General features: G+C 36.4%; 1 protein-coding gene across 2 annotated transcripts; it reads left to right on the forward strand.

Annotated features, from left to right (window-relative positions):
* The first annotated feature begins 42 nt into the window (after nucleotides 1-42).
* On the forward strand, nucleotides 43-10,115 carry epas1a (endothelial PAS domain protein 1a). Of its 2 annotated transcripts, none has more exons than XM_014968649.2 (9): nucleotides 43-260; nucleotides 1,065-1,231; nucleotides 1,626-1,855; nucleotides 1,930-2,014; nucleotides 2,998-3,095; nucleotides 3,175-3,338; nucleotides 8,029-8,135; nucleotides 8,213-8,381; nucleotides 9,213-10,115. In XM_014968649.2, the coding sequence occupies exons 1-9, from the start codon at nucleotides 235-237 to the stop codon at nucleotides 9,460-9,462; spliced, it is 1,296 nt and encodes a 431-aa protein (XP_014824135.2). In that variant the 5' UTR covers nucleotides 43-234; the 3' UTR covers nucleotides 9,463-10,115. The 2 variants fall into 2 exon arrangements, with proteins under 2 accessions (XP_014824135.2, XP_014824143.1); XM_014968657.2 differs by having other exon boundaries at nucleotides 9,226-9,415.
* Nucleotides 10,116-10,902: the final 787 nt, after the last annotated feature.

The following is a 10,902-nucleotide window of genomic DNA, read 5'->3' on the forward strand; positions in this document are numbered from 1 at the left end:
CTGAGAAAGTTTGAAGCCTGAAAAGGGAGGAGCGGAAGGAGGGGATAAGGTGATGCTTTTCCTGGCCAGCCGACCAATCACAGCTCTCGGTCTTTGGAGACCTGCTTGACTGTTTGCATGCAGGAGGGGAGAGGTGACAGTCACTGGAGCCAGGACAGCTCATCTGTGCTGCAGGGAAACCTCTGTTAGCATCATCGCCGCCATGCCGCCAGTCGGGGAACTCCGCAGGACGCAATGACGGCCGACAAGGAGAAGAGACGGTAAACCTCTCATTTTCTGATTTCTGTTTTTTAAATCTGGAGGAAATTAGAACAAGAATAAGTTGGCAAAGATCTGAAACCCAGCCTGTAGTTGGATAAAAGAGAAGTCTTATTCGCTTCCTCACTTGTTGAGAAATTTGCTGCAATTGTTTTATAGTCGAGGTCACAAGGTCGCAATGTGAGCATTTTTTATTTTTAATCATGTAGTGTCAGTGTTTTAGCGTGTTGACTTAATTAACTCGCATAATGAGGCAAATTCGACAAGTTAAAAATATTCTGTACACCTCTATTACATGTACTCAGTAAACTACAGTTCATGTAAATTCTGAACTTTTGTTTTTTTTTTCTTATTTTTTCCATATTCTTGTGAATTTATTTAAAAATATTATCAATTTACTTTAAATTAATGAATTTTCCATATATATTTTTAGTATTTACATGTTTTTTTATTCTCTTTTGCCATCTTTGTTTTAATTATTAGAATTGGTTATTGTTTTTATCAATTTTTATCTAATTATTTACCAGTATGTACGTTTAGGTGTGTCTGTGTATATATAGTCACACTCATAGTTTTTCAATATCCTTTTTTGTGTACTCCAGTAACCAAGCAATAATATTTTGTTGCCTTTATCCAATGACAATAATTAGTTTTTTGTCGACTAAAATCTTTATACTTTATAGTTTCTTACCTGATTGCCCCTACTATATTATTATTACTGATATTATTTCTTATTGATGGTATGAAATATGATTTCTTTTTGATCTAAGTACTCAGTTTTTCCCCTTGGTCTCTGCCATGTGCAGCGCGATCAGCCGCGAGGCGGCCCGGCGGCGGCGGCGCGTGGAGTCGGACGTGTTTGGTGATCTGTCCCGCCTCCTGCCGCTCCAGCCCTCCGTCAGAGCTCATCTGGACAAACCGTCCGTCATCCGCCTCACCCTCAGCTACATACGCATGCAGGCGTTGCTCAAAGGTGAAAACACCTCGAAAACAAACCAGCCGTTTATTGTGTTTAAATAGTCGAACGGAAATGAAGATGAAGTTTGGCAGCAGAGACCAAATTTTAAGAAATATTTCTTGACTTATGAGTTCATGCAAAGAAAAATCTGACTAAATTCCCTTTCAGTTCAAATGAACGAAGGCAAATAAAAATGCATGATTCATCATTTATCACCGCCTGTAATCTTTGCTAGAAGAATAAAAACTGACAAAGCTTTAGGTGTCAGACAGAGGAAGTGCTACTTCACACCTGGAACAGACTCATGTGAAATTTGCAGAAATACACCACATCCTTTCGTCTGCCGTTTGCATCATTCACAGCAGCACAACTTTCTAAAAACTCATCTCTGTTCCTGGGATCGAAACAGAAACTGCCGGGTCGCACGCAGAGCTCGGACACGGCACGAGACACCGCCACGGAGGAGAGGCGCGGGACGGATGCCGGTTTGAGTTTGGGAAAGAGACGGAGGGGTTGAACCCGTTGGATGAAACCAGCATGTACCTGAAGATCCTGGAGGGATTTCTCATGGTGCTCTCCACCATGGGAGACATGATCTTCTTATCGGACAATGTCAGCAAGTACATGGGCCTGAGCCAGGTGAGTCTGCAGGTGAGGGGTTTACTGGTGCTTTCTGCTTTAAGGGTTCTTTTTAACTCTTTGTTTCCTGGCAGACTGAGCTTATGGGGCACAACATCTTTGAGTACACTCACCCGTGTGATCACGAGGAAATCAGACATAATCTACGTCTGACTGCAGGTTGGTGTGTTTTAAAGCTTATCAATGAAAATCCCATTTCTCTTTTGGTGATCTCTTTCCGCTGCAGTTTTTCCTTTCACTCAACTTTCCATCAGCATGCTTGGACATTGCTCTCTGTGAACAGCTGCCGGTTCCACTTGTAGAGTCTGATTTTATGTAGAGCAACAGTTTTCAAGATGTTGAATTTTAGATTTTCATTATCTGTAAGCCATAATAATCAAAATTACCAGAAAAACATCCCTTTGTGTGTGAAGACGCTACCTGATTTTCACTTTTTAAATTGAGTTACGGAGCCACACCTTTAAATACACGTTCAATAAATTAGAATATTATTGAGAAGTCAGTTTATTTCACAAACTTTATCACCTAGTAACCCTCATCACACTCTGCAAAAACTCTAAATCTTATCAAGTATTGTTGGTCCAGTTTGAAGTCCAAATATCTTAAGACAAAACCAACTTACAGGTAACGTTTCAGCAAGATATAGGAGCTTGTTTTGAGTAAATAATTCCTTAATATCAATTAAAAGTAGTACTAGTGCCACTCAGATTATTTCACTGGTAACAAGACATTTCTCCCATGTTGTAGGTGAAATAATCTGCCAGTTGAACTAGTACTTTTTATCAATATTATGAAATTATTGACCTAAAAAAAGCTCCTATGTTTCTCTGAAAAGTTACTTGTAAGTTAAAATATTGGCATTTGAAACTAGACAAAAAAAAATACTTGGTAGGATTTTTTTTCAGTGTAAAAATAAATTTTAGACAGACGGATGTTTGAAAGTCTTTATTTCCGTTAGCAATGATGATTTTCCGCTTACTGTTAATGAAAATGTAACATTTAATACTAGAGTATTACATCAGACCAATAAAATAAATCATTTTTAATGCAGAAACGTAGCGTTAATCAAAAGTATGTTTAATACTCGCTTAAAATTTGCCAGTTTTCAAAAGTAATGCTCTAATGTATCTGTTTCTCTGGAGAACTTGGGTGCAGCCAGAAGAGGGATTTCGTCCTGAGGATAAAAAGCGCTCTGACGCACCGAGGAAGAGTCGGGAACCTCAAGTCGACCACCTGGAAGGTCGGTGGTGCAGGTTCAGGCTTCAGACCCAGAAGTCGGGTTCTGGCGCTGCTGTTAACTCTGCTCTGCGTGTCTCCAGGTGCTCCACTGTCAGGGCAGAGTGAAGCTGTGCACGGCTTCTTCTTCGGTGTCCTGCCTGCTGCTGACCTGCCGACCTCTGCCGCTCTCACACACGCTCCTCAGCACGCACACCTTCACCAGCCAGCACAGCATGGACATGAGGTTCACGTACTGCGACCAGAGGTGCATAAACTCACCGCCGTTAGCCACAGCTTGTAGGATCTCAGTTTTCAACACTCCTCCTGCAGGTCTGAGTCACTTTAGAGAACATTACTATTCAAATTTAGGACTTAAATGGAAAAAAATAACGTTAAATGTTGCTTTTTTTTAAACTCATGTACTTTTGAGTGCTTTGCTTTTGCACACTATAAAGAGCGTCATTATTTTTACATTATTCAAATCACTTTATTATTGAATAAAAAAAGATGCACACATATGAAGAGCAAGTTTGGTTTTCACAAAAACTTGACTAATTTTACAAGACAAGTTATGGCACAAGTCTAAGATTCTCCCAAATATTGAATTATTTTATTTTTGTGACATTCAGATTAAAATAAATCAAGTATACGTGGATTAGGCCTGTCACAATAACTAATAAATCAATTAATCGTATGATAAATTAAAGCAAACTCAATCATTTTCACTTGCATAATTTATCATTTTTCTTTTTTCTACCAAATGATAAAAGTATTCTGTCTGGTGATTTGGTCTCAACCTGCCCTTATTTTGAAGGACAGTTTTGTTTGTTGTTTCTGTTTTGTTTATTTATTTTGGATATTTAAAATATCTTCCAGTCCCAGTAGTAAATGTAGATCAGAACTTAAAGTTTGACAGTATGTTCCTGCATTATTACTTGAAAATGGTCTCAAAACAACAATATTATCGTTTTTGGCAGTAACTTCTGGGACAATTTATCATCCAGCAGAATTTGTTTTTGTGACAGGCCCAGCAAGGATTAACTTTGATTGAGTTTGAAAGTGTGTGTTGTTTTGTTCTGTGGTTCTGAGTCCGACCCACCTCTTGGTGGCAACCTCTGTCTTCACTGTGGTTAAGATGGTGAATTTCGGTGAACATGACGTTTAACAGGAAGAGGCCAAACTGACTCGTGTGTCAAATTTTGGTGGTTAGTTTTATCTCTTGCATTCTGTCTCGCTCTATTTCTGTATTTCTACTTTTATTTGTCCAAATTTGTAGCTGTAATTACTTCCACATTTACTTGTTTAGTTCCGTATTGCTATATTTTATTATATCTACTTTTCTCTCCTTGAATAGGATGGGAGGCCTGAACCTCACCAGAACCTGTCAGGCTGTGACTAGATCTGAAAACAGCTACTTAGATGACTGTTTATAACTGTATTATCACTTCCTTTTAAAGAACCAGGACATCCTGTTATACTAGTCTGAATATTTGTTTAAATAATTACTTCTTTCTCAGTCTGAAGCTTTTTTCCCCATAGAGAAACATTGCAGTTTGTTAAAAATTGGCTGTTAATTTTAGATGTGGTTCCAACTAACCACCAATTATATGAGGTTTTGATGATAGGACAGCAAAAACATCATGGTTTATTTATATTAATTTAGTAAAAGTTTGATATTACTGAGTACTTCCATTAAATCTCAAAGCATTTTTTATTTTTTCTTTAGCTGAAAAACCTAAATCAAGAAGAAAAAGTTTGACAATAATTTAAGAAAACAAATGAAACAAAGTAAAGAAACAAGTGCAGAGGAATTAACTAACATGGCAACCGCGAAACCCTGATAAGGTCAGAAAAAAACACTTTATACTTTAATTTAAGTAGCTATCACCAAAATAGCTACTTAAATTATTCCCATTAACTTTCTTTAATGGAATTTTTTAAAATGCATTTTTTTAACTCAAGTTAATTACCATTGCATCTCAAAAAAATCAATAAAAATATTGCTGTGATCACCTGAAAATAACGTCACTTAGCCTCATGCTAAGCTATGCAGATTTCAGTCTGCACTGATGAAGTGCCTCAGCTCATCTGGCCTGGCTTCAGCTGGAGGGTGACACCCTCCTGCTGAATTATTCTCCAATTCAGCATCTAATTATTGCCTCATTTTGTCATTAACTCAGTTGAAAAAGTGAAAATGACACATTATGTAGCTTCACCACACAGACTGATTTATATAAAGTATTTATTTACGTTCATTTTTTATGATTATGCCTAATTCAGTTACCAAATGAATGAATCACATTTTTTCTTTCCACTCAACTTCCCATTTGTGTTCTAGAGTACAGCACTCGATGGCTTATGCATGTAGCTTTTTTACCTTCAACAGTGGGTCTTTGATTGAAAATAAAGAGAATATTTTATATATTTGATTGAAAATAACAATAATTAATATTTTTAAATATAAAAACAAATGCTGATTTAAGCAGTTTTCCCCCATTTTTTATTGATTTTCATGATAGAATGAAACTAAAAGTACAAATATTATTTATTGAAATCAATTTTTGTCTATCATTTATGTTTTCTTACATCGTTTTCAAAAAATATTATCATCTCATTGGAAAAACATCTATCTTTTTGCAAGTTTTTTACTTAAATATTGAGTCTTTTTTTCTAAATTAGTTTAATTTTGCTACCCTGATGGCAAAAATGGAAAAAATTTGGACTGTAGCGGTTGCAGATCGCTGGTGTCGTGTGTCAGTGACTGTCGGCCATTTTTTAGGTTATCAGATGTTTGGTTTTCCTTTGAAGTCTGAGTTTAATAAAGACTTAAACTTTAAACTTGAATTAAATTACTGAAATAATTTATCTTTACGACAACACTACAGTTATTATTTTTAACACTGTCACTTTATTCTTCAGCTCATCAAAGTATGGAATATAAAATTAGAGTCCAGATCAACAGATTTTTAATGTGTTGTCAGGGGAAATCTGCAATGAATCACCAAAATTAGCTGATCTTTGTTTTCCAAACCTCCAATTTTGTCCAAGAATTGAGAGGAATTTCCCTCCAGCGTGAAACAACAGGTGGAAGAGGGGAAGCAGTCCGCTACGTGACACGCTGGTCACGCTGCAACCACACAGAAAACTCCAGTCACTCCAGTTCCTTTCAGTTCAAGCCAGTAGAATGCTACGTAGGAAACTTTTAAATTAATTGTTTTTTTTCCTTGAAACCACAACCCAGTGTTCGTTTCGCATGATAAAATGAGACGATGAAGGAAACACAATTAAGTTACGACAGCTGCAAAGTGAGCATGTGCAAAACTCAATCAGTAAAAGTTAAAACAAGCAACATGTTTTGATGTGTAGTACTCTGCAAAACGCTCTTTAATATTTTATTTATTTATTTACAAAAGTAGGGGTTCATTGTAAAATAGAAGGAAAATAATTTCATTTTTTAACAGATTGTGCTGCACATTTATATTCAGACATTTTAATTTGATAAGCCTTTGATAAGCCTTAATAAAATCCAGTACAACCAGTAGCTGTCACACGTCATGTAGTTGGTAAATAAAGTAAATATAATGTGGATTTAGTCTCCATCTGGTCTGTGAAGGCGTCATATGCACCCAAAAACACAACAGATGGGACAAATTAAAAGTTTTAAAGCAGAGTTGCTCTAAAATAAATAATACCACAACTCCAAACCTACCAAAACATGTCTGTCCACCAGCCGTTCGGTCTCTGGTGGCTCTGAGGGAGCTGCAGAGATCCACAGCTCATGTGGGAGAAGGAAATCCACATCTTTTATATAATAATATAAATTCATAAAATAATTTTTTTTTCTTTCTAATGCACTTTTTCATGTTGGTCTATCACACAAAATCCCATTAAAACATAGCAAAGTTTGTGTTGTGAATCTGTCAAATTCTTAAATATGAGCACTGTGATTATTGGTGCAGCAGCATGGAAGTAGTTAGAAGAAATATTTCCTTCTGTTTTTGATAAAAATCTGTTAGAATCTTTCCAAACTACAACCTCTCAGTTATCTTGTGTTGGATTTGCGCGTCACTATACTTGTGTAATTAAGCAGAACTGATATTTCCTCCATCAGTGCTGATTGTGATGAAATTATTTAAAAAGGAAGTAAAATTGTTACATGTAACTCATGTACTTGTCAGTTTGTCAGGGCTTGTTCTGGATATAATCAATGAAGTTGCTGAAGGTGTTAAAGGTTGAATTTGCAGAAGGTTCTACGAAAAGCCTTTAAAAGTTCAATCTACTCAAACTGTCCTGCAAAAACAAAAAGAAAACTGTTTCATAGACGTCATTGTTTATGGGATTACATCTCTTTCTAGTGTTCTTGACTGTGCAACGTCGTCTTCTTAAGGAAATAATTTAGAAAAACTTTGTGTTTTATTAAACTTTGTGTTAGAAAAACTTTTTTCTAACACAAAGTTTAATAAAACCTTGTGTTTTTTCTAAACTTTCAATTAAATTAAATTAATCATTTCATTTAATGATTAAGTCATTAAAATAACTGATAATTAAAATCATTAAAATAAAGGATTTAATTATTAAATGGTTTAATGATTAAAACATTATTTAATCATTAAATTATCATTGAATATTAAAGATTCAATATTAATCTTTAAGACATAATGTTGAATAATCTTTACTCAACATTAATAAAGATTATTTTTATATAAAAAGTTTTATGTTATATAAATAATCTGAGAAATTTCAGGAACATTTCACATTAAAATATGTCTATTCTGGACAGAAATTTAGAAAAAGCACCTGTTTCCATATACCTCCCTAATTTTTCCTATTTCTGCTGCTCAGGTTTTGACGTTTTATTCTAAAGCGTTCATTAAAAATGTTTTAAAAATGCTGCGTTCGTCTGACAGTTTCTGTTTTGTGAAATAAAAGAATCTGGTGTGTTTGTGTTTGTGCAGAGTGACTTCTCTTCTCGGCTACCGGCCCGAGGAGCTGCTGGGCCGATCCATCTACGATCTCTGTCACACGCTGGACACAAGCTGCCTGAACAAAAACCACCTGAACCGTAAGCCCTGACGCACGCACGCAAGCACACACACACACACGCACACACCTGTGTGACTGTCTCACCTGATCCTGCAGTGTGTCTGAAGAGCCAGTCGGTCAGCGGTCAGTACCGGATGCTGGTGAGGAGCGGAGGTTACGTCTGGGTGGAGAGTCACAGCGCCGTCATCCCGGGCGTCCAGCCGTCCAGGTCCAGACCCAACCCCAGCCAGCCGCTCTGCATCCTCAGTGTCACCTACATCCTCAGGTGTGTGTGTGTGAAAAATACAGCTGATAAAACTTTTTCTGTTCATTTCTGTGGCTTGCAGGTACGGACAACTTTTAAACCTGAGAATTTCCAAGACTAATAAAAATGTGTTTTCATTTAGAAATGGTAAGACTGACACAACATCTTAGTGGAAAGGAAAGGTTGTGGTGGAAACATATCTACAGGCAAAGGAGAAAGTAGTAAATTCACTCTGTATTCAGTCGGGTCTCCATTTGCATGAAGCTGGCCACCTACGTTTTTCAAATTACCTTAAATTTGTATCAAATGTTCTGCATTTGTGCAAACAAAAAAAATTTATCATATATAAGAAATTAATAAATATTTCCAAAGGTCAACCAGTCCCCCCACATGTACAAGATGAAACAAATTTTGTGTCAATCATCTGCACTACAAATGGTCTTGATAAAATGCAGAGGACTACGACCAGCAGATGACATGGATCCTTAAATCTTTACTGAAACTTCACACTGGACATCCATTTCCAAATGAAAATCAAAGCTTACTTTCATCTGAAAACAGAAATTTCTGTTGGTTTTGTGTGTTTTTTTCCTTCCACTAAACTTTCAGTTTACTTGTTTATATAATCTGTAAACATTCTGCTTCTCTGGCAGTGCCTTTTTATGGCTTACAGTCAAAATCTGAGGTCAGCAGTATTCTTGATTTTGTAGATCAAAACATAACATATTTTTAGTCTTTTCTGAGAAAATTAAAGTTTTATTTATCAACTAAATTAGCTTAAAATGTTTTAATAATGATATTCTAAAGGTGCTGAGAAGCATTTCTGTTGAATTGTGCTTTTAATGATGTCAGCTCTGTGTCACAGCGGAGTGGAGGAGCCGTCTCTGCAGCTCTCTTTGGATCAAACTTTCCAGAGATACTTGAGATGAAATCAGAGCTTGAAGAAAAAAAATCTGCTGGGACCAAAACTCTACAAGCTTTTTTTTTTTCCTTTAATGTATTATTTTCCTTAATCTTATGTTTAATAAATTTGAACTTTTATCTTTCCAAAACAACTCGTGCTTTGTTCTGCTTCTTACGATATCTCGATGCAAAGCTGTGACGCGCCTCCAGAAATTTGCTGTAATGTTGAGTTCAGTGGCGGTTCAGGCAGATAACCCTCCAACTTCTCCGTTTGGTATCGTAGTTTCATAATCGCTGCTGCAGACTGTGGTTGTCAGGCAGTTGACGGGGCGGAGTCACATGAAACGTGTTGACAAAAACAGGTTGTTTGACCTTTCCTTGACCTCCCTGGGTCTGACCGTGCTTCCTATGGGGTTGGCTGCTGGGCCACCTGACACGTGGGGTGCGTGCAGGACGCGCACACACAGATACGCACTCTGCTGATCAGGAGATGTGAGTAGATGCAAGTCGAAGCCGCAGCTTCCTGAATAGAGGCAGTCGACAGGAAAGTTCTCGTGGGAACTGTGTAAACTTTTTACCTCTCGACCTCTGAATGCACGCCAAGTTTCAGTGTAACCGGCTGCAGTGCAAGAAAAAAAAAAACAAAGAGAGAGTAGAAAATAGCTTCAGAATGAAATGCATGAAGATTGTTGTCAATAAATTAAAACTGTCATCTCAACCGATTTAAATTTGTTCATGTGCCTTCATCTTAAACGCCTAGTAGCTCTTCGGTAAACAGATCAGCAGGTGGAATGATATTTTTAGATCAAGGTAAAACGTAACCGAACCGAAACGAAAAAAAACAAAACCAAAGTCAGAATAAAGAAAAAACAAAATACAGAAGGTGACTATGTTGAAAAGCTGAAACAAATCAGAAATCCTTAAAATTCCTAATTTATTTTGGTCTTAAGGGTTTATTTATCATCTGGAATCTGAAGCTGTTCTTTAGGTTAAAGTTGCACCTTTTAGTGAAAACTATTTACCTCAGAACCACCACTCTGTCTCTATTTTAGTTTTTTCTGTGGGGTAGAAAATGATGTAAATAAAAAAAGCACAGATTCCAATCAAGAAAAACAGATATAAAAGCAAATTACTGCTACATTTAGTGTCATTTTTGTGAATATACAATGCTGAAAAACACTGTTAAAAACCTAATTGTGTCATTATATCTGTTTAAAACATTAGCTGGTTCCATTTAATTTTTAGCTAAAGTTATTAAGAGCCACTTTGGAGGGTCCGAACCCCTGGCCTATCCGATAAAATATCTTTAAAATAAATTATTTTTTCTTGTAATGTGAATACTTTTGACTAAAGGAAAATAAAAAGCGCAGTTTCAATTAACCATACAATTTATATTAATGTGTAAGTTTTGTTTTTACTCCGTAATTATTATGGGAGGGTAAAAATGGAGGTCAGGGATTCCCCCCTAGAGGGCGCCAGAGATCTCAGTTTGAAACCGGGACTGTGAGTAAAACAATAACGCATTAAATCAAATATCTTGGTGAATTATTCGAGAGTGATCAACAAATTACAGCAAATTATAATGTGGAATTGATATAACTGATAAATCATCGGACTTGTTCGTGTTTAGATGACATTT

The sequence above is a fragment of the Poecilia mexicana genome, unplaced genomic scaffold (assembly GCF_051168715.1).
Source record: "Poecilia mexicana isolate PSO_F unplaced genomic scaffold, ASM5116871v1 scaffold_19, whole genome shotgun sequence".
NCBI lineage: Eukaryota > Metazoa > Chordata > Actinopteri > Cyprinodontiformes > Poeciliidae > Poecilia > Poecilia mexicana.

Bases quoted from the DNA above. Each gene is read 5' to 3' on its own strand.
- epas1a (XM_014968649.2), top strand. From the start codon at position 235: ATGACGGCCGACAAGGAGAAGAGACG. The intron at 1,232-1,625 runs GTGAAAACACCT...GGATCGAAACAG, and splicing joins CATGCAGGCGTTGCTCAAAG to AAACTGCCGGGTCGCACGCA. The intron at 8,382-9,212 runs GTGTGTGTGTGT...TAATGATGTCAG, and splicing joins AGTGTCACCTACATCCTCAG to CTCTGTGTCACAGCGGAGTG.